Source organism: Narcine bancroftii, chromosome 8 (assembly GCF_036971445.1).
Source record: "Narcine bancroftii isolate sNarBan1 chromosome 8, sNarBan1.hap1, whole genome shotgun sequence".
Taxonomy (NCBI): domain Eukaryota; kingdom Metazoa; phylum Chordata; class Chondrichthyes; order Torpediniformes; family Narcinidae; genus Narcine; species Narcine bancroftii.
In genome coordinates this window covers 102,615,881-102,639,585 of record NC_091476.1, presented here as the reverse complement: position 1 = coordinate 102,639,585, position 23,705 = coordinate 102,615,881, and the positions used below count along the sequence as shown (strand labels likewise).

Here is a 23,705-nt window from a genome sequence, read left to right as displayed (position 1 = left end):
ACCAAAATTACAAATAGAGGAACAAAATAAATTAACAGAACCATTTGAAATAGTAGAAATACAAGAGATAATAAAAAAACTACCAAATAATAAAACACCAGGAGAGGATGGATTCCGAATAGAATTCTATAAAACATTTAAATATTTATTAATTCCTCCCCTCCTGGAAGTAATCAACCAGATTAACAAAACACAAAGCTTACCAGATTCATGTAAAACAGCAATAATTACAGTAATACCAAAGCAAGGGAAAGATCCACTCGCACCAGCATCTTATAGACCAATATCATTACTTTACACAGATTATAAGATAATAGCTAAACTATTAGCAAACAGATTAGCAGATTATGTACCTAAAATGGTAAATCTAGACCAAACTGGATTTATTAAAAAAAGACGGACAACAGACAATATTTGTAAATTTATTAACTTAATTCATGCAGTAGAAGGGAGTAAAGTGCCAACAGTAGCAGTTGCTTTAGACGCAGAGAAGGCCTTTGACAGAGTAGAATGGAATTATTTATTCAAAATATTGCAAAAATTCAGTTTACCAGAGAAGTATATTAATTGGATTAAAGCATTATATAAGGGGCCATTGGAGAAAATGACAGTAACTGGATAGATATCAATGCAATTTAATTTAAGCAGATCAACAAGGCAGGGATGCCCACTATCACCCTTATTGTTCGCGTTAGCTATAGAACCACTAGCAGAATTGATAAGAACAGAAAATAAAATAAAAGGGATAAAAATAAAAGACAAGGAATATAAAATCAGTTTATTTGCAGATGACGTTATAGTATACTTAACAGAACCAGAATTATCAATAAAAGAATTATATAAGAAATTGAAGGAATATGGTGAAGTGTCGGGTTACAAGATTAACGCAAATAAAAGTGAAGCAATGCCAATGAATAATGCGGATTTCTCAAAATTTAAGAAGGAATCACCATTCAGATGGCAAATGCAAGTAATAAGATACCTAGGTATACAAATAAATAAAAATCTCGGCCATTATATAAACTCAATTATTATCCACTAATGAAAAAATTACAGGACGATTTAGAGCATTGGAAAGATTTACCACTAACACTAATAGGAAGGATAAACTGTATTAAAATGAATATTTTCCCAAGGATACAATACCTATTTATGGCATTGCCAATACACTTGACAGAGAAATTCTTCAAGGAGTTAAAGAAAATAATAAGGACATTTTTATGGAAAGGGGGGAAACCGAGGATAGTACTAGATAAATTAACAGAATGGTATAAACAAGGAGGCTTACAACTGCCAAACTTTAAAAATTATTATAGAGCCGCACAATTAAGATACCTATCAGATTTTTATCAAACAAGGGAAAAGCCAGATTGGACTAGATTAGAACTAGATAAAATAGGGGAAAAGATACCTGAACATATATTATATAAATGGGATGAAAATTGGTACAACGTTAGAGTTCTCCAGTATTACATCATTTGCTCAATATTTGGAAGAAGATTCATGTAGAAAGGAATAAAACAAATTACCAATTACCAAAACTAATACTGATGCAAAATCAGTTACTCCCTTTTACAATAGATAACCTTTCCTTTAGAGAATGGGAGAAAAAAGGGATCAAAAGAATAGAAAATTGTTTTTCAGGAAATAGATTATTATCCTTTGAACAAATGAAGGATAAATATAATATAACTCAAGATACAGAGTTGGCATATTACCAACTGAAATCCTACTTGAAGGACAAATTAGGAATCAGTCTGAGGTTACCAGAGGGAAGTAACTTTGAATATGTGATTACAGATACAATGATAATCAAAAAAATATAACAAATATGTATATTAAACTGCAAGAAAAGGAGAATGAGGAAACAAATGGTAAAACTAAACAAAAATGGGAACAAGATTTAAATATAAAGATAAAGAAGGAAACATGGGAGAAGTTATGCTCTGGAACGATGAGAAATACAATAAACATGAGTTTTCGTATGATACAATATAACTGGATACACAGGCTATACATTACACCTCAAAAGTTAAATAAATGGGACCCAACAGTATCTGACAGATGTTTTCGTTGTAAAAAAGAAATGGGAACAACAATTCATGCAATCTGGACATGTGAGAAAATAGAAAAATTTTGGGAAGATCTAAACCAGATATTAAATAAAATTACAGAAAACAATATACCAAAAAACCCAGAGATCTTCCTCCTAAGTAACATAAAAAAACAAAGAATTTGGGCTTGATTTGGATGGTGCACAAAAAAGATTTGTTAAGATAGCTCTAGCCGTAGCAAAAAAATGTATTATGTCAACCTGGAAATTAGAAGATAATTTGAGAATACAACAATGGTATTTAGAAATGAATAAATGTATTCCATTAGAAAAAAATAACATATAATTTAAGAAATAATATTGAAATATTTGAACAAATATGGGAGCCATACATGAAACACAATAGAGAAATCCTACCGGGGACATCTACCACCTAAAATAATGAAAGGAGAAAGAAATGAAAAGAATTGACTCAGTGGAATTTCTTGTTTATTTTTATTGAATGACAACATTGTTTGACTGGTTTAATGTATCTTATATTTTGTACTTTAAATGAATGAGGGGAGGTAGGGAGGGTGGGATGGGAGGAGGGGGGGGAGGAGAAAATGACACTGTACATATTTGAAAAGGAAAATGTATGTATCTTGGTCAATGTGGTTTATGGTGTAAAAAATAAAAAAATTTTTTAAAAAATCAGAATGATTTCCCTCAATAAATCAAAGTTATTTTCTACTTTCATTGCGGCACATCATCGATCAAAACACACAAACTTCCTATAAGCAAAATCCTGGTAAGATTGGGTTGCGGCTTTTTTTAAACTCCTGAACTTTTGTCTATAAGCCTCTTGGACTAGTTCATAAGATCGGAGTATAGCCTGCTTTACAAATTTATAATCAGCTGCTTGTTGTACCATGAGACACGAATACACCTGTTAGGCTTTCCCTTTAAGAGCACTTTGTGGTAGGAGTGACCATTGCTCTGGTGGCCATTTTAAATTTACAGCTACTTTCTCAAAATGCTGAAAATACTAGTCTATTTCAGCTTCCACAAATGGAGGAACTAACCTCACTTCTCTACTGACCTAGAAACCTCTCCTCCTGACCAGCACATGGGCTTCTCCCTCTCCTTGCATTAGGGTCAGCTTTAATTTAGCTAGTTCTAGCTCATGCTTCCATTCTTTTTCTCTCTCTCCTCCAACTCTAGTTTTCTCAAAACCAACTTTACTTCCACTCAAGCTTTCTCCTTTGAAAACTGTTCTAATGCAGCTTCTTCAAATACCCCCTTTCCTATATAGTGCTTAACAATCTTTCGGGAAATTTCCTTTTTTTCATCCCAGTTCTTACTGTAAGAAGTTTTAATTTGCCAACTATAACCATCAGTTCTGAATTTTTAGCCATTTTTAAATTAACCACTGAAGGGTTAGCTATGAACTGGACAATATTCATAGTTGCTGGTGATTTATACACTCATCATTTATTTTTAATTTCAAGCTGGAGGTTGAATCAAATTCAGATGACTGATAACTAAGCACAAGTCAATCACCCCTAAAGCTTCCAAATTGGTTTGATCCCGGACTATGTCCCCAAATTATGTTACAAGATCAAACCAACAACCACAAAGAAGGTATATCACACATGGGTAAAGAAGAACAATAACTTTATTAACAAAAATTCACCTTCAAACTTTAATTCAAATCCCTCCCCCCTTTTTATAACAATGCCCATTGGTTACTTTGCAAATTTCTATAACAGCCTAAATATAACATTCCCCAGCCTAAATATAACATATGTAATTAAAGTCTAAGTTATATTTCCAACCAGCCCACAGATAAACTTAGTCACAAAACAAACACAAAACACACAAGACTCACAAAACTTTGATCTCAACTGAAGCAAAGATCATAAACAAAATTCAATTTGTTTGGTAAACTGAAGCCAAAAGATTTTTGAGAGAGAGAGCACAAAATTCGAAGTTGTCTTGTGTTGCTTGCAGAGAGAGGAACCACTGGCTTGATCCGGATCCTTCTGGCTGCCTTCAGAATGTTCATCCTTTTTGAAATCCCAATATTCTAAACTGTCCTCCAGATCATGATTCATGCTCTGGGCCTCCTTCCACTCCACAGCACCCCCAGTGGTGGTTTATCATGCAAGTCCAGAAATTTTAGATCATTTTCTGCACATGCTCAGTCCATCTCCCACTCTCTCAGCAGTCCACCTTCACCTTGGATCTTAAAGGCAAACTGCCACTTTTTAACATAAAACACACAACACATAGGTCAATACACAACACAGAACTCTGTAACAGTAGTAACTATTGTTATGTTTTGTGATGTTTAACTTTAAATAAAATATTTTTAAAAACATACCAAGATTAGGTCAATTACATTGGGTTGCAAATGACAGGAAAAAAAAATTCAATCTTTATAACAGTAGAAAGTAAGCAAATCCCAATTGGATCTTTAAAAATCCAGCAGTCTCTGGGAGACAAAACTGCTGCCTGGCATGAATTACAACCCTGAGGTGCTACATACACAATTTCTTTATAAAGTAGAGAAACCATAGGTTGTGGTCCAATTTAGGTGGGGTTCAGCACCCTCAGACTTTGCAGGAAGCCTTGACTATAGCACTGGCCAGAGGAGGAGGGCTGCAAACAGCCAATCACAGATCAGTTCTGCAAAAGGGTTGACACAGTAAGTCAAACAAATGAAAAGCAGATGAAAATAGGTCATGCAGCACCTGCAGACAACCACAGGTTGACTGACAGGAAAAGAATGCATATGGCTCAAAGTGCAGATTATGTGGAAACTCAAACTAGGAGAGGGCATGCAAATTGAAAGAGAAAACATTTTGTGCAAATGCAAAGGAAGAACAGAGGTTCAATAGAAAATAAATAAAACCAGAACATTCTACCGTGGAAACAGACAGAGAGGATGACAACATGAGAGTTTGGAACCATGATTTATGTGAGTGACTGAATGTGACAGCTTCCAACTAAATGAAATCCACACTGCCCTCCGGATCAAAACTAGAGTAAGAAGTATCACCCTGAGAATGAACCTGGATTCGGCAGCATAAGGAACATTGTATCATTCATGTTATATCAAGAAGTTTTCCCTGGAAAGCTAAAAGAAGGTGAACATCCAAAGCAAATGTCTTGGAAGAAAGCAACATCACGGTAGCAAAGCATGGAGAAGGTAACATTTTAGAACTCAATATAATCCAGTCAGTGGAATGCACAAAAGGGAATGTTAACTGCATGTTTTATGTCACAGCAATGGAGGGAAAAGCACTTTGGACCAAATGTTCCATCCCTGCCTCAAATTCTTTATGTGAAAAGGAAGAGATTAACCAATGTGGTAACTTTACCATCTGGGACAGAAAAAGTCATGGAAATGGTGAGAAATAGTGGAGAATGACAGAGTGAGATTGAAGGAGTAGAGACAAATGGTTCCTGAGCAATTATGGGACCTAAAGGCACTAAATTCCCCAGAACCTCTGGCCTGCACCACAAGATTTTGAAATTGATCGAGATGGGAGTTGAACTGATTGTCATCTTTCAAAATTCCATACATCCTAGAGTGGTTCCCATGTACTGAAATCCCATTGTTTAAAAAGCAAAACAGAGGGAGAGAATAGGAATTTACAGACCAATTACTACAATATCAATAATAGGGAAAATAATGGATTATCAGGAAAACAGAATCGAGCACTTGGAAAACGAAGTGCATGAATAAATTGGTGATGTTCTGGTTGTCAGGCAATGACTAGTGAGATACTGCAGGCTTGATACTCTATCAATGATTTAGATGAGGTACCAAAATGTAAAATATCCACATTTGTTGATACAAAGCTGAATGGCAATGAGAAGGATGCAAGGTATGTGAGGTCAGTGAAGTGAATAGGTGAGGACATAGCAGATGGAGCAAAATGTGGAAAGATTTTTAAAATAGTAAAGGAAGGAAATAAATTGGTGTGCCAAAGGACCTGAATGTTCTTGTGCAAAAAGTTAACAAGCAAGCAAATTAGGAAGGCAAAGGATATGTTGATCTGAAATATGAGGATTTGTGTATAAAGAGTAAAGTTGTCTAACTGCATTTGCATAGGGTACTGTGAGAGAGCTTCTGAAATAATAAACAGAACAGAGGGAATTAAATCAAGCTGAAAATGCCACATCTACAGGTGAAATCTGGTGACCAACAAACATGAAAGAACTGAGAAGCCTCCCCCCTATTAACATAACCACAGGTTCAGGTTCACATCTGCTTCTGGGTCATTTCCACACAACCCTCATTCATCAATCTCCAAAGAATTACCTACCTTCTCTTCAGAGTGATCTAGACTCCACAACCCTCTGTGGGGGAAGGGGAGGGGGCTGGGGTAGAAAGTTCCAGAGATTCACTACCCTCTGCAAGAATGATTTCTCTTACCTTGCAAACTTATCAACTCACCTGAGATTACTGCATGAGTAATTCCCCTTATATGTTTTAATTAAAACCAATCTCATTCTTTGAAACTCCAAAATATGCCAATCTGGATACATTAGCTACTTGTGACAGGACAACCCTCTCATCCCAAGAATTAACCTAATGAATTTCTTCCAGATTGCCTTCAATTCTTGGATACTATTCCTAAATTAAAGGACCAAAACTGTACATGGTATTCCTGCTGTGGCCTTATTCATAGTATAAATGTAAGGAAAGGTTAAGGTTGGTGTAGTGGTTAGGACCAGCAACTGGGACAAGGGTTCAAATCCCACGCTGTCTGTAAGGACTTCATATGTTCTCCCTGTGTCTGCTCTGGTTTTCTCCCACCATTCAAAATGTACTGAGGGTGTAGGTTAATTGGGACATGTGTGCCGAAATGACCTGTTACCCTGCTGTATATCTAAATTTAAAAGAAAAAATGTTTTAAAAGAAAGAAGTATTTCTTCATTTCAGTGAATCATTTTAGCCCATTGTACTTCTCATGTTCCATCCAATTAGGACATAAAAACATAAAACAGAAGCATGAATAGGCAAAGTAATCCTTATATCCTCTGCAACCCTCATGTCTTCTGTGATTCAGTTCAATCTTCTACCTCAGTGCCATTTTCCTACATTAATCCCATATTCCTTCATACAATTAACTAATATTTAAGACATTAATCTAAAGACACCAGATGAGTGTTACCAGCATTCTCTATCTTCGTTGCATCTCTCGTACAACTGTTGTGGCTTGGTAATGTTCCAGATAGAACTTTTCATGTTCTATTAGGATCACATTCATGTTCCACCAGCAACCTACCAGTAGTTAACATCAATCTTGTGGAGACAAATATTTTGACCAACCCACTTATCACCCAAGGGTCAAAAAAAAAGGGAAAGGCACTTGTGGGGGAATTACAGAATATTTCTGGCAAACTTCTGGATCAACAGTAAACCTACACGTTACTAGGGATGCTTTGTCGCAATGGTGATCTTGTGTCACTGGTGGTCCTATGTGTCACTTAGTGATGCTGCTCTTTCATCACCACATCAGTGCCAATGGTTCTCAACCTATTTTCTTTCCACTCACATACTATCTTAAGTAATCCCTTACTAACCACAGAGCACATATGGAACAGGATGAAACCAAAAAGGTTAAGAACCATTGCTCCAGAGATATGGTGTTATGGGTACTAGTGGCAGGGCAAGCATTTATTGCTCATCACTGATGACCCTGTGATATGTATGCTGGCTGATTTTGTGGAACTACAGCAGACCTTCCTGTGAGCTGCACCCTCTCCTTGAACGCGGTTATATTTAGTAAGTAGATCATGTAGGAGCACCTTGTGATACGGTGAAGGCAGACTTTTACTCCTCCAGATTTTTTGATGACACGACACCAAGTGCTGCTCTGAGCTCCACCCTGACTTCCCGTCTGATCACAGGGCGGCACGGAGGGCGACTTTCACACACCATCACCTCATCCAGGCTGCACTCCAGTCACCCAGTTAGGAGGAAAAGGGTTAACAACCTTCAGGTTCTATGGGAAAGAGATTCTATCTGAACCCAATGGCTTCCAATGCTTTTGTCTATGATACTGGTTTAAATAATTGTTGTTGCATTGTACATTTAATTCAAGGATGGTTGCAAAAAGTGGAAAATTTGTTTTGGAATGATTACAACCTTTGTCACCAAGCCTTTGATTAACAAGCTTAACATATTCTGTATCTTGTTTGATCACATCTAATTCAGTTGTGAAAATTTGCCAGAATTCTAAAGAACAGAGTCTTTAACTGAATGAATCTATAATTGAATTTGTTCTTTTTTCATTCCAGGCTACTCTTCAACAAAAATGAGTGAGTTATAATTTTATACTAAAGAGGTTTATGGGTTAAAGGTATTCTGTGAACATGCCCAGAAATTTGGAACAGACACAAGTTCCCAGCTCCATGTCTTGGCCAAATTCTTTCATTGCAGATCCCTGTGGATCCCAGTCCAGGAACTTCCCCTTGTTCCTTTCCATTCTCAACCTCTCTTCACCTTCTCCGCTGCAAATATTTTCAATGAGCTTCAAGAACTGTGAAAATTCTAACTGGTGGGTTGATTGATTTGTGTGGCAGTGCTTGGAAGTTTGACTGAAATCTAAAACTCTCACTTCCTCAGCCTTGACCCTTCCCTGATGTTTGACAAAGATCACCCACATGAATCATGGAGATTCCCATTCCAATCCCACTCCTAGACAGCTCTGTTCCCCATCTTCTCTTGTTCAGCTCAACTTTCAACACATGATCCAGAGCAAACCTTTGGCCCACTTGCCTGATCGGTCCTTGTGTCTTTGCTAGAAACGACACATAAAAATATTGTTGGCTTCGTACTTATGAGAGAAAAACCAATAGCTAAACCAGCTGACAATATAGGGTTATCCATGCTGTTCCCCAGCTGCCAGTACCTTGGAACAGGGGAGAGATTCTGAGTGCCAATGAAAGAAAAAAAATCCAACAATTAAGACTCTCTTTAAACTAATGTTCATATCTTTACATTCAAATGGTATAGTCTCCAAAATATTCATCCATAAAATTATTTGAGTTAACACTTTTGTCAATTGTCTTTTATTGGATAGTTTGATGGACCAGTCATGCGAACAAATCATGACTAAAATTAATGAGAGAAATTCATTCCTTTTTTCTTTAGACCCAGAGGCCCAATTTACAGAGAGAGAAAAATAAAGAGAGAGAGAGAGAAAGTGTGTGTGTGCGTGTGTGTGTGTGTGTGTGTGTGTGTGTGTGTGTGTGTGTGTGTGTGTGTGTGTGTGTGTGTGTGTGTGTGTGTGTGTGTGTGTGTGTGTGTGATGAAAAGAGAAAGAGAGGGAGAAAGGCCTGATCATATCAAGATTTCTTTTATCTTTTAGCATTTGTGAATGTTAAAAATGGTGTGAAATTGACCTGTGACACATCAATCAAAATTGATAATGAAGATAAAGGAACAACTCTTGTGGCAGCTGATTCTTCCAAAGAAATTTATTCCTGTGGGAGTAATACGTACTTAGTCTATGTTAACAGTAAGTTTTACTTTCTCTTTATCTTCAGTGCGGCTGAGCCCATGCCTTCGATCAAATTTCATGGTGAAGAAAGGCTACCACTGCACATTGTTTGTTTGTGATGGCTTAGTTATTTGAAAGGTCTGATATGGATGCAAGTGTCAATGCAGGAGGGGCTGAGATAAGGCAAAATGAACTACAGAACAAAATATATATTCTGGTTACCTTCAACACCACATATGTGTTCTGCTAAGGCTTTGGGTCAAGAGGCTTTGGCAAGGAGGCACAGGTAAGGAGGACGTAAAGGAAATGGGCTCCATGTCCATCTGAACTGTGATGGGGCCTGGATCCTGGTGAATTGCATAACTAGGGCTGTGGACAGGGTTCTAAACTAAATAGTAGGGGGAAGGTTTCAACAGATTGGAGAAGGGTAGATAAAATAAAAGAGAAGAATGTGAGTAAAATAAAAGTAACATTTAAAAAAAGAGAAAAGTAAGAGTCAAGTGGATAAAAAGTCAAGTGCAAAAGAGGCAAAGATGACCAGTTTTTTAAGGTACAATGGGTATCAGGGCACTTTATCTGAATGCCCATAGTGTTCGAAACAAGGTCAGTGAACTTGTGGCTCTTAGTTAAGCATGGGATCAGCGCAATTGTGAGAGATGATGTAAGATCTAAGGAGCAAAATATTGAGTTCACTTGGGTAGAGATTAAGAATAGTAAAAGAAAAAAAAATCGATAGTGGGAGATGTCTGTAGGCCACCCAATAATAACATTATAATGGCACAGGCAATAAACCAAGAAATATCGGAGGCATGAAATGCACAGCAGTTATCATGAGGGAACTAACATGCATCCAGACTTGGTGAATCAGGTTGGTTAGGGAAACCTTGAGGAGGACTTCATAGTGTTGGCTTCCTTATAGAGCATGTTACTAAAGCTACAAGGGAACATGTTTTCTTGGATCTGATCATGTGCAATGTGACAGGTAAATTAACAATCTTGTAGTTAAGGATCCTTTTGGAACGATTGATCACAGCCTGATTGAGTTTAATATGCAAATGGAAGGTTCAATAGTTTGGCATAAGACAAATGCCTTATGCCTAAACAAGGGAATCTAGAAGAGGATGAGTGTGGAGTTGATCAGTGTAGACTAGGAACACGGGCTGTATGGAGGGATGGTTGAGGTAAAGTGGAAGACATTCCACAGTGCTCGACAAAAGTGTATTCCAGTTAAAAGCAAGGATAGTAAGGGTGTGGGCAGCCAGCGGTGGATAACTAAGGAGATCAAGGAAGGCACCAAACTAAAAGCTCATCCCAAGACTGGGAAAACTTTAAGAAGCAATGAAGAACCATGAAGCAAGCAATAAAGGAAGGTAGATAGCACAAAGTATAAAAACAGATAGTAAAAGTTTTTATAATGATATAAAGCGCAAAAGGGTGGCTAAAGTGAAGGTTGGACCCTTGGACGATGAGAAGGGAGAATTGATGTTGTACAATGAGGATGATTTTGAATGATGATTTTGTGTCAGTCTTTGTGGAAAAGATGAACATGCCAAAGACAAATACTTTGGATGTGATGAGAGGTGAGGACCTGAATGTAATAGCTATCACTAAAGAGGTATCACTCAGAAAACTTGAGGCTCTAAAGATAGATAAATACCCTGGTCCTGATTGAATGCATCCCAGGGTACTGAAAGAAATGGCAAACGTTATATTCATTGAGGTCCCAAAGGATTGGAAGATGGCAAATGTCACACCAGTGTTCAAAAATGAATGTAGGCAAAAGGCAAGGAACTGTAGGCCAGTTAATTTAATATCTGTAGTGGGGGAAATTTTTGCAGCTATCATAAAGAATAAATAGCGAGGCATCTTAAGCGAAATGGATCCATCAGGCAGATGCAGCGTGGATTCAGCAACGGAAGTTTCTGTTTGACAAATTTACTGGAGTTCTTTGAGGACATAACAAGCACAGTAGATATTGGGGAGAAGGTGAAAATTGCTCACTTGGATTTCCAGAAGGCGTTTGATAAGGTGTCACAAAAAAGATTTACAGAAGTTAAGGATGCATGGAGTTGGGGCAACATATTAGCATGGATAGAAGATTAGTTAACCAGGAGAAAGCAGAAAGTTGGGACGCAGGGTTGATTTTGTGGTGGTGAGTGGGATGGCACAGGGATCTGTGCTGGGCCCACAACTGTTCACAGTCTACATAAATGGTTTCGAAGAGAGGACAGAGTGCAATGTGTCTAAGTTTGCTGATGACGCTAAATTGGTGGAAAAGCAAATTGTACAGAGGATATGGAGAGTCTGCAGAGAGATATAGATGGGTTAAGAGAATGGGCAAAGGTCTGGTAGATGGAGTACAATGTTGGCATATGTGAGGTTCAGATTCAGATTTCAGATTTATTGTCAGAGTACATATAACACTGAGATTCATTTTTGCTGCAGTCAGGGCAGAATCACCACTTATTGGTAGAGCAAATAAAAAAATCTATACATAATGTACACATGTAAACAAATAAAGAACTCCACCTTTGCTATCCACTTTGGAAGGAAAAATAGAAGATCAGAATATTAGTTAAGTGACAAGCAATTGCAGTGTTCTGTTATGCAGAAGGACTTGGGGGTCCCTGTACATGAATCACAAAAGGTTGGTTTCCAGGCTATCAAGAAGGCAAATGGAATATCGGCCTTCAGTGCTAGAGGGATTGAATTTAAGAGCAGGTGGGTTATTCCGTAACTGTACGAAGTACTGGTGACGCTGCATCTAGAGTACTGCGTGCAGTTCTGGCCTCCTTACTTGACGAAGGATGTACTAGCTTTGGAGGTGGTGCAGAGGAGATTCACCAGGTTAATTTCAGGGATGAAGGGGTTGGCCTATAAGGAGAGATTGAGTCATCCTGGACTGTATTCACTGGAATTTAGAAGGTTGAGAGGGGATCTTATGGAAACACACATCAAATTCTGAAAAGCGTAGATAAGATAGAAGAAGGCAAGTTGTTTCCTTTGGTAGGGAGAACCAAACTAGGGAATACAACCTCAAGATTCAGGGTAGTAAGTTTAGAACAGAAGTGAGAAGGATTAGTTTTTCCCAGAGGGTGGTGAATCTTTGGGATTCACTGGCTATTGGAGGCAAACTCAATAACTATATTTAAGGCAAGGTTGGATAGATTTCTACATAGTAAGGGAATTAAGGGATCTGGGGAAAAGGCAGGGAAGTGGAGATGAGCCCATCATCAGATGAGTTGAGCAGGCTCAACATTCCAGACGGCCTACTCCTGCTCCTATTTCTTGTGTTCTGATGCCACCAAACATCTGTGAGACTTTAGCATCAGAAACCACATTTTTAAATCATAACATTTTCTGATGCATTTAATGCAGACCATTCTGGTCAATATTTTTGTCACAAGCTATTAATTGAATTGATTTTTGTACTGTCATGTGCTCTGATATAAAAGTGAAATACTTTTTTTATGTGCTATCCAAGTAAGTCTTCCTATACATTGTACAGTAGGAATAAAACCATTAAAACTGAAGTGTGGGCTTTAGTGTCACATGAAACAATTTTTTTTTAATTCAATGAATTGAAGAAGAAAATAAAGATAAACAGTATGAGACTAATGGGAGGTCCATTCAAGAGATTGATAACAGCAGAAAAGAAATTGACCTTGTATCCGGAAGTGCATGTTTCCAAACTTATGTGTCTTCTGCCCAGCAGTAGGGGAGCGAGGGGAGAAGAGAATGTGATTAGGGTGAGATGTGCCCATTATTCCAATGACTTTAGTTTAGCATGACATCAGTTATCATTCATGTGCAATCTTTGAAAAGCAGTTCACTGGGTTGAAGCAAGGATTCCAATTATTAAAGACACCAGACCTAAAACTGCAGTCTTTATTCAGAGTCCTTACAAAAGCTGCACTAATTATTAATGTATCCCTCAGCACATAGTCCCAGACCACTTGTAGAGCTCGTCGAAAGAACCAAAGACTTGTTGATCCAAACCAAGGCTTTTATTAGCAAAAGACAGGAGCTCTTCACAGGTGGCCGACCAGTCCAGAATGATCTGATCTGGCTAGGGACACAATCCTTTAAGGCCCAGACAGTAGGCGTGGCTTAGCTCTCAGCCAATCGCTGTAAGCACAGTCATTGCACTCTAGATACTGTAACTATATACATTGGTGATAGGCCTGTACTATGACACCACTGCTACCAATTTGCAGCACACGATCATGGACAACACCTTGCCCTGGAACTTCAGGGAGTTTTACATGTCTGTCACCAAGCTGATGGTTCTCTGATGGCAGTTTTGTCTCAGCGTTTGTATAGAGATAGAGAGAGAGAGAGAGAGAGAGAAAGAGAGAGAGAGAGAGAGAGAGAGAGAGAGAGAGAGAGAGAGAGAGAGAGAGAGAGAGAGATACATGGAGATCAGTGTGGAATATGAAAGAAGTCATGGGCAAGCAGAGAGAATTAGAAAGACACAGCATTCTCAAACAATGGGAGATTTGGAGAAAGCTGCAGAAAGGAGAAGGGACAAAACTTTCAAAGCTTTCTCTTGTCTCAAATCTTTCAATTTAATCAGGATATTGTTTTTACCAAGAGCCAGTGTAGTCTTAGTGGTGTTGAGACTTGCATTTGATGTAGTAAGGTAAGCTTCGGGCTTTGATAAAGTAGAAGAACCTGGTGACCTTAGGGTGGCAGAGGTTGTTGTGTAGGGCCTGTACTGGTCTATTTGTGTACTGGGATATGTTCCGCAGGATGGGGCATCTGGAGGATCATTGAGTTTCCTGGGCTGGTACAAGATATCATAATTGTAGGTCGAAAGTTCAATTCTCCACCTCAATGTCTTGTCTTTTTGATTTTTCCTCGTTGATGGTTGTTGAACATGAAAACAACTTAATGTTGGTCAGTCAGCAAGATAAATGGTTTGCCAGCGAGGTAGTGTCACCAGTGCCATACTGTCTCGGCAATTGCCTGGGCCTCCTTCTTGACTGAAGAGTGTCGAATTTTGGGGCCCTGGAGGGTGCAAAAAAAGGCTACAGGTCTGCCCAGCTGGTTAAGGGTGCGGCCAGGGTGAAGTCAAATGCATCACTCTCCACGTGAAATGGGGTGGATTTGTGCATCGCGACCTTGACAATGTCCATCTTGATGCGGCTGAAGGAGACATTGGCCTCTGACATCTGGGGAAAGGAGGTGGATTTGATGAGGGGGCGGGCCTTGTCCACATAATTGGGGACCCACTGGCATAGAAGGAGAAGAAGCCCAGGTGCCTTTTCAGAGCCTTGAAGCTGTGGGGAAGGGAATGTTCCAAAAGAGGATGCATGCGGTCAGGATTGGAGTCAATGACTTTGTTCTCTACGATGCAGCCAAGGATAATGAGGTGAGTTGCGTGAAACACACACTTATCCTTATTGTGTATAAGGTTAAAGAGTTTCAGGATCTGGAGAAATTTTTGGAGATTGGCATAATGATCCTGCATGTCATGGCCCCAAATGGTGACATTGTCCAGATACGGGAATGTGGCTTTCAGCTCATACTGGTCTACCATTTGGTCCTTCTCCTGCTGAAAGACCCTGTTGGTAACTCCAAAGGGAACCCTCAGAAAATGGTAGAGGCAGCAATCTGTCTCAAACGCAGTGTATTGGTGGTCCTCAGGCCAGATAGGGAGCTAGTGGTATGCCAAATTTAAATCAGCAGTGCAGAATACCCAATACGGAGGGATTTGATTTACCATTTTGGATCTGCAGGGACAAGGGTACGCATCCAGCTGCATATATCTATTAATGGTTTGACTGTTGTCAATGTCCATTCTGTGTTTCAACCCATTCTTTACTACCACCACTTGGGGTCTCCAGGGGATGGTGTTCTGCATATCCAACCTGATAAAGGCCCTGTCCCCAGCACTGTATTGTCTACTTTTGGTGGTGACGGGTTTACCGTTGGGGGTGAGGTTTGTGAACAGAGGAAAGGGTGATCTCGAGGGTTGAAAGGCCGCAGGTCATGTGCAGTGGGCAATCGGCTGGTTGCTGGCTGGAAATGATGGGGGGGGGGGTGGTTTCCATGGGTAGAGCGCAGTGGGTGGTTTAAAAACTGCTGGTTACAGACAGTGAGGGGGGATGGGGCCCATCGTATTCCATCATGACACTTTTAAGGTGATTGAAAGTGCAGCCCCAGCAGCACGGCAGCGCAAAGCTGCGGCATCACGAGGAGTTTAAAGTCTTTGTAGTCTGTGCCCTGTACTGTCAGAGTCACTATGCAGTCGCTGTGGACTTTAAGGCCAAAAATACTTTCTGGTTTACTGGCCTTGCCGTGAGGAGTAGTGCTGCATTGTGTCGAGGTGGATGAAGCTCTCTGTGCTCCCACTGTTGAACAGGCAGCTCATCATGTGACCGTTTACACTGATATCCATAATTGATCTGGCAAGTTGATGAGGGTTCCCTTGGTCTAGTGTGATGGAGGCCAGTGTTGAGTTGCTGTTGGGGTCCGTAGATGGCGTCCAAGATGGCAGCCACCAAGTCCCGCATTTGGCGCTGCTGGGTTCAGAGGGTGACCCAGATTTACACACCTTAGTGTAGTGTCCTTTCTTTTCACAGTTAGTGCAGACTGCACCTTTCGCCGGGCAGAGATTTCGCGGGTGTTTGAGCAGGCTGCAGAAGTAGCACTTCAGGTGCTCACAGAGCATAGCGGCCGTGGTCAGGTTGCTGACAGGATGAGGCATTGTGTTGCAGGCTTGCAGTCCTCCCACCCCAAATTGGCAGCATCCACAGTTTCCACGAGGCAGCTGCATTGTTGGTTGAGTACAAGTCCATGTTTTGGAGGGCCACCTCTAGCGAGTCCACTAGCTCAACTGCCTTCTGCAAATTGAGCTCACCCTGGTCCAACAGTCTCTGCCAGATATAGCCAGATCTAATGCCTGCGACATAGGTGTCTCTGATCAGGTCCTCCATGTCACCGCGGCTGTCACAGCCTTACAGTCGCAGGCCCATCCGAGAGCTCACACGGCCCGAAGGTACATGACACTCAATTCCCTGGGACACTACTTATGGGTAGCCAGGAGATGCCTAGCATATACCTTATTTACCTTCCTCTAGTACTGGCCTTTCAGTATGTCCATTGCTTCTGGGAATGACTGGGCATCCCTGATCATCAAGTATACCAAGGGCTTGACCCAGGAATGCAGTACTTGCAGCCTGTCATCCTATGATTGGATGATAGTAGAGGAGGCCCGCAGGAATGCTTTGAAGCAACTCAGTCAGAGTTCGAAGCTGTTGGATGCATCAGGCGATTGAGGGTCGAGGTCCAGCTTTTCTGGCTTCGGAATCTGCTCCATTATCAAAAACTGTTGTCAATAAAATTGAAGCACCTTCAATAACTTCAAAGACTAGAAGTTGTAGAGAAACTGATGGGCTTTTATTCACAACAGAACGGATGTCCGTCCATGCTGGTCGACTGTCCTGGACTGAGGAAGGGGCTGTGACACAGTTACCTTTATTCAGGGGTCAGTGGGAGGAGCCTCAGGCACAGTCAGAAAGGGGCATGTCCTAGAACATCCAAGCATATATACAGTGGTTTAGCACATTCAGTGATCGTTCTGATGAGCGTTTCTCTCTGGAACAATGCTGGCTGAACTGCTGCTGGAACACTAGAGGTGAATCCAGACACTCAGTGACTCTGAAGAGACTCTTCTGCTTCTCTTTCTCTTACTGTTAGGGGCGCCAGGCAATGCTCACGGCGACTCTTTGTTTGCCTTACGGCAGACAAAAGTTGAAGCATATCATATACTGTACATTACATTTTTAATGTATTATAACATCACAACCTTTGAACCTTTTGTGTATTTCCAGCATTTTAAAGGAGTTGCTATGAATTGTGATTTTCTGCAGCTAAACCACTTTGTATTTGAGTCTCTATTTGTATTTAATGCTGCTCCTGTGAAATGCTTTGGAATCTCCTAACCTTACAGTTGGTTTCTCAAAGCTTGTGGGATTTTTTTTTTCTGCAGTGTTCCATAATCTAAATTTTCTTTCTATTTCTCTTTTTTACTGCAGCTGGTAAGAATTTTGTGTCTCTGAAAAGTGAAGAAATTTGTGGGTTGATCTTGGCAAGTGTTATCTCCACTGTCTTCATCAGTATTGCTGTCTATTCTCTATCAGCCCAGAACAAATCCAGAACTTACCAAGGTGCAAAATATTAATGATTTGTCAGTGATTATCTGATAAATATTTTCTTAAGATGCCATCCCTAATGTTCCTGCAAAAAGTCCTAACTTCTGCTCTCAGCCTTCCTGTTCCATTTCCATCTCCAATTCCAATCTAGATAATTCCCTATTGTCTGGTTCAACATGGAATGATGTTATAAGCAAGGCTGGGGGTAAGGTTATCTGGTGTTTTACATGACTGACTAGGAATGTAATCAAGAGTCTTCCTGACTGTCTCCATCAGTAGCAGAATTAGGATCCGTGCACGGAAGCAATCACTAATAAGCAGTGAACTCAGGCACTGCTTAACTAGGAAGAAGAAAGGAAGAAAATAAAATACTGATAAGTTTGGATGATGATCAATAGGAAGAGGTTTGCATTTGGCCAACTGTGCCTGTATCTTCTTTTTAAAGAAACCCTCCATGTAGATTCCTTACCCTACATTTCCACAAACTTTGGACTTTCCTTTCCTATTTGATAAACATGCAGTCCACCCTATTGTTGAATCTGCTTGTGCCACTCTTTCAGGCAATGCTTTCAAAGACATAACACCAGCCTGTGGAACAGAATTCTCTAATTTTCCCTTCTTTATCTTAAATTACTACTAGAAACATTTTCTACTCATTGACTCTGTCAAACGCTTCAAAATTTTTATAGAACCATATAACTATATAACATTGCAGCACAGAAACGGGCCCCTTTGGCTCTTCTAGTCTGTGCCCAAACATTTTTTTTTGCCTAGTCCTACTGACCTGCACCCAATCCATAGCCCTCCATATCTCCCCCATCCATGTATCTGTCCAAATACTTCCTAAATGTTAAAATTGAGCCCATTTTCACCACTTCAACTGGCAGCATGTTCCACATACCCACCACTCTCTGTGTGAAGAAGTTCCCTCTCATCTTCCCCTTGAACTTTTCCCCTTTCACTCTTAACTTATCTCACCTACCCTCAGTGGAAAAACTCTATCTACATTTACTCTGTCCATCCCCTTCATAATTCTATATACCTCTATTAAATCTCCCTTCATTCTTCTACGCTCCAGGAAATAAAGTCCTAACCTGTTTAACCTTTCCCTGTAACTCAGCTCCTGAAGTCCAGGCAAAATCCTAATAAATCTTCTCTGCACTCTTTCAATCTTATTGATATCTTTCCTGTAGTTAGGTGACCAAAACTGCACACAATACTCCAAATTTGGCCTCACTAATGTCTTACACACTGTTACCATAACATCCAAACTCCTATACCAATACTTTCTTATGAAGGCCAATATGCCAAAAGCTCTCTTTCCAACCTTACCCACCTATGATGCCTCTTTCAGGGAATTATGTATCCATATTCCCAGATCCCTCTGTTCTATCACACTCCTCAGTGCCCTACCATTTGCCATGTATGTCCTTTCTTGGTTGGTCTTTCCAAAATGCAAAGCCCCACACTTGTCTGCATTAAACTCCATCTGCCATTTTGCAGCCCATTTTTCCATCTAGTCCAGATCTCTCAGCAAGCTTTGAAAACCTTCTTTGCTCCTCATTAAACTTCTGAAGTTTTGTTGCTTGGTTGAAAGCAATTCCAGATGTTCTTGTCTCTCCACATGACTGAAGTCCTTATTAATGGTAAAATTCCAGTAAATCTCTCCCCCTCTCCAGAATGTTGACATCTTCCCAATGGTAGTATTTAGAATTACACCCAAATCCCAATTAGGTTTATTGAGCTACAATATTCTTGTACTTGTATTCCATGTATCTATTTATCATGCAAAGGATTCCATTTGTTTTTAATATCTATGTACTCTTCCTTTGAACAGCCTCTGACAGGCACCCACTGATGCGCAATGATGTCAATGAAACTCTGTATTCGGTAAGTCTCTCATGCAAAACACATGCATTCAATGCAGTCATCTCAATTACTGAGTAAGTGTAAAAATCAAATGGTTCCTTTCAGGGGTAAATTCTGTAATAGCCTCTGAATTGTGAATCCAAATCAAAACATTTTAGTTACATTCAGTTACGTTAGAATTCTGACTAGAGCAGTGAACTAAGGTTCATGGAATCCTTATTGTTCACTTCTTCATGCTAGTGGACCTGAGCTGGTCATCCTGAGAACAACACCTCAGATCTACACTAGATTATCTCCTCCTAATCCTGAAGTGGGTTTTGAACCATCTGCAAAGAAGGGAGCATGAACTTGTTATGAACCAAGCTAGCAATTATTGGAAATGGTGGCCCCAGGTAAAGGTTGGAGTTTGTTTCTGCCCCTTCTTGCATCATTCCAGACAAATTAAGGAGCTAACATAAACACCCACTTCAGTAACTGCCCCCAGTCAATTATCTTTTGGGACATTTCTCCTCCTGTGTTCTGAATGACTGGCACTCTTCACAAAGGCAGCAGAGCTGGTCAGCTTTAGATGCACACTGGCACGCACTTCCACCAGCCAAGATCAAGTTCATGGAAAAAAATCAAATAGATTGAAAAGATTACAGAAGTTTGTAATAGATAACAGATTTGAAATCAATAGATTACTAGCAGTTTATGGTGCTTATTGAAATGAACATTGCAATTGATCATAAATGTTTCCTTGTGTTAGCATCTCAACAACGAGGGGAAGTCCACCTACAGCGAACTCGGCAAAAAGCGCCAGCGGTGAACAATGGAGGAGCTTTCCAAGCAACTTCTTGAAAACCAGATTCCTTCTATTTTCTGCAACATTGAGATCCCAGAATATCAAGATTGGCCTCGCTTACCAGCAAACTTTGGAAATTCAATGCTTTAGTGTTAATGTCACTTTACCTTCAAGGACTGTAACTTACAAGTAGAAAGAGCAACAAATTATTCTTAAATATAAATATCTTTATTCCTTTAGATCTTTACAAGTCCTTTTTCTATGTTTTATTCATGTTTGGCCCACTTCTGGATGGCAGGGTGAATTCTTTGGAGGATTATTATGCCCGTCTCTTAGAGAAAGCCATTTTATGTCCTGATTTGTACTGTCACAGGAGTCTAAAGAAAAGAGTGGGAGGCTCAATGAGTTGATATCCCTTGATATTGTAGAACTTCTTCCACTTGTTATCTTTGGTTTTCAAAATAAACAGATTGATGTGTTATTGTAAAATATTAACAATTTGGAGTTTTTTGGATTTAATAAAATGGTGATATTTGATTTTCATCTGTCAACTGGTATTTTTTTATGGCATTTGTGTTTTCTTTAAAAAATGCTCATACTCATCTAAGGCCATTGGAAACATTAGCTGGAGTTCAAAATGGCACTAATGAGCAAGATGAGGCCTACTCTCCATTTTCCCTCTCTTCCCCATCACTCTGTTTTTGTTCCTCCAGATCTCCATCCCCTTCCCTCTCCATTCATAGAGCCAACCCCACTCGCCTTTTTTGCTAGTGTGCCCTCCCTCCCTTATTCACCTATTACCTCCTGGCTGTGGGCTTGTGCTCCTCCCCTGCCCCACCCCCCTCCATCATTTTGTTCGGGAGCCTGCTCAAGCCCGAAATATTAGTTAGGAATCTTTTAGATATTTAAAGAACATTGTTTGACCTGCTGAATTTCTCCAGCATTGTGTTTTTACTTGAATCACAGTGTCTGCAGACTTTCATGTTTTTCTCCTGTGATGCAAGTTATGTTCATAGAAATCTTGCCAATCATTCAGATATGGGATTGCAAACTCATCACAAGGTCACATCGAATATGCAGTCGTTTAATTAATTTTGGGAGGTCAAATGTAAGAGGAAAGTGTACAGTACATGGCAAGACCCTTGAGAGCATTGATGTATTGGGGTGCAAGTCAACAGGTTGGTGAAATTGGTAAACCAGTTGATTGGGTGGTTAAAAAAAAGATATATGATATGCTTACCTTCACTGGTCAGGGCATATAAATATTGGCAAAATTTTATTTCAGCTGTGTAAAATGTTGGCAGGTTACATTTACAGCATTGTGTGCACTTTTGGAAAGATGTGGAGGCTTCAGAGAGGGGGCTGAAGGTGTTCACCAGATGTTGACTGCATTGGAGTGTATCAGCTATAAGGACAAACTTAGATTGTTTAGGCTGGAACATCAGATGCTGAGGAGTGATCTGTTAGAAGTATATAAAATTAGAAGAGGCGTTGATAGGGTATACAGAGTCCTTTTCTCAGCTTTGGAATGTCAAATTCTAGAGCGCAGAGGTTTAAGGTAATTGTGGGAAAGTTGAAAGGAGAATTATGAGGCAGTTTTTTAAACTGAGTGCCAGGAACATGCTTCCTGAAGAAGTGGTGAAAGCAGACATGATGCTAAAGTTTACAAAGCATTTAGACAGATATATGATGCAGGCAGGGAACAGAGGCAGATGGAGATTAGTTTAGATCAGCCTCATGGTCTGAACAGACATATGGGACAGAAGGGCCTATTTTTTGATGAGCTATTCTGTGTTCCATGTTCCAATGGTTTGTATCTAATTATACAGAGAAGGGAAGTTTGGAGAAAATCAGGTAAAGGAAACAAGCTGAAAACTATCTGCTGGAGAAACTCAGTCAGGTGAGCAGAATCAGTAGGAGAAAAGAAATGATCACCATTTTGGATTGGAAATCTTCATCAGATCAATCTTGGTGAACAGGTCTGACCTGAAACATTTTGCACCCACTGATGCGACTCAACCAACTGAGTTTCTCCAGCAATCTGGAATCTCTTGAATGCCTTCAGAATGCAGGTGTTGTGCAATGACTTTGGAGAGGATTCTGAGTGTGAGGTAAGCTCTGGGTTCAGGGCTTGGATCAGGAAATAAAGTTCAGAAGATCTGAATGTTGTCAGGGGAAGGAAGGTCATGTCAGCAGTGGGTGAACAGGATGCCTCAACCTTAGAGATATAAATGCCTGTGATGCCTCAAGCCCTGCCTTGGTAGTAGCTGAGACTGCAAAGGACAAGGAGATTGTCAAAAACAGGCTGGATCATTAAAAACATAAACCTTGTGTGCAGCAGTGGAATTATTTTTCTGCCTTGTTACTGGATCTGATCTCAGTCACTTCTCAATAACAAAACAAATGATGTCACTCCTGACATTTAGGAACATTGTTCAAAAACAATAATAGTGATTTTAACCCTTTCACCCTTTAATAGTCGTGGAAATTACATGTTCTTGGACATCTACAAACACTATTTCAGTTCTCGAGTTGCTAAAGATAATGATTTGAAGGTCAGTAAATATTGTAACTCCTGGATTATTCCCAGAGTACGCTGGTAATTGGTTATTTCCTCCCCTTCAGGTGTTCGGTCTGGTCTATCTGTGATTTCAATGCCAGTGAATGACCCTTGGAGTGCGCATGCCAAATTCAGCTGTCACACAGCATTTCTATTCTGAGTGTGCTATGAATAGACATCATCGTATCTACACCCTGAGAGCAAATACTGTACTTGCTGTACCTGGAAACTATGAGCAGTCATAACAGCTTGCCTTTGATAATGGTTGACAACGTCAGGCTGTTTTCAAACTGTCAGGATAAACAGTTTCCTCAGTCAAACATTTCAATGGAATTGCATTTTATCCTGCAAGTATCACAACTTTAAACAACATTTGGGTGTCTCTGTTTACAGTAACACAGACCACAAACCTCACAGACTGTCACACAGGGCCTCATAAGTGTCAGAGTCCATGAGTGAATGGGTGGCAGGGTGATAAAGTGAGGGTGAATAGGTCAGTGATTACAGCAGTGAGTGTGTCAGGGAGTTGGAGTGCAAACTGTTCATGAGCATACTGTGTGTCACTGAGTGTATCGGTCAGTGAGTGGGGATGGCAGTGTGCATTATGGTAAGTAGATGTGTATCATTGCATGGCCTACAGCTCTTGGGATAAAGCCCTCCTGCCCCCACAGCTCAATCACACAGCCCCCTCTGATTTTTGCAGTAGACCTCTACCAAAAACATGGCTTCCCCTCCAACATTATCAACTCAGCCCTTACCTGCATCTCCTCCATTCGCA

At 40.0% G+C, this 23,705-nt stretch overlaps 1 protein-coding gene across 1 annotated transcript in view; it reads left to right on the top strand.

The window, feature by feature from the left end:
• Window positions 1–20,904, top strand: part of tyrobp (transmembrane immune signaling adaptor TYROBP) — a 62,898-nt gene extending 41,994 nt beyond the window's left edge. The window contains exons 2-6 of the mRNA XM_069894621.1: window positions 8,351–8,371; window positions 9,424–9,573; window positions 17,598–17,729; window positions 19,552–19,604; window positions 20,332–20,904. Coding sequence (XP_069750722.1) covers window positions 8,351–8,371; window positions 9,424–9,573; window positions 17,598–17,729; window positions 19,552–19,604; window positions 20,332–20,391 — 416 coding nt within the window. The 3' untranslated portion in view covers window positions 20,392–20,904. The remainder of the gene's footprint in view (window positions 1–8,350; window positions 8,372–9,423; window positions 9,574–17,597; window positions 17,730–19,551; window positions 19,605–20,331) is intronic.
• The last annotated feature ends 2,801 nt before the right edge of the window (window positions 20,905–23,705 follow it).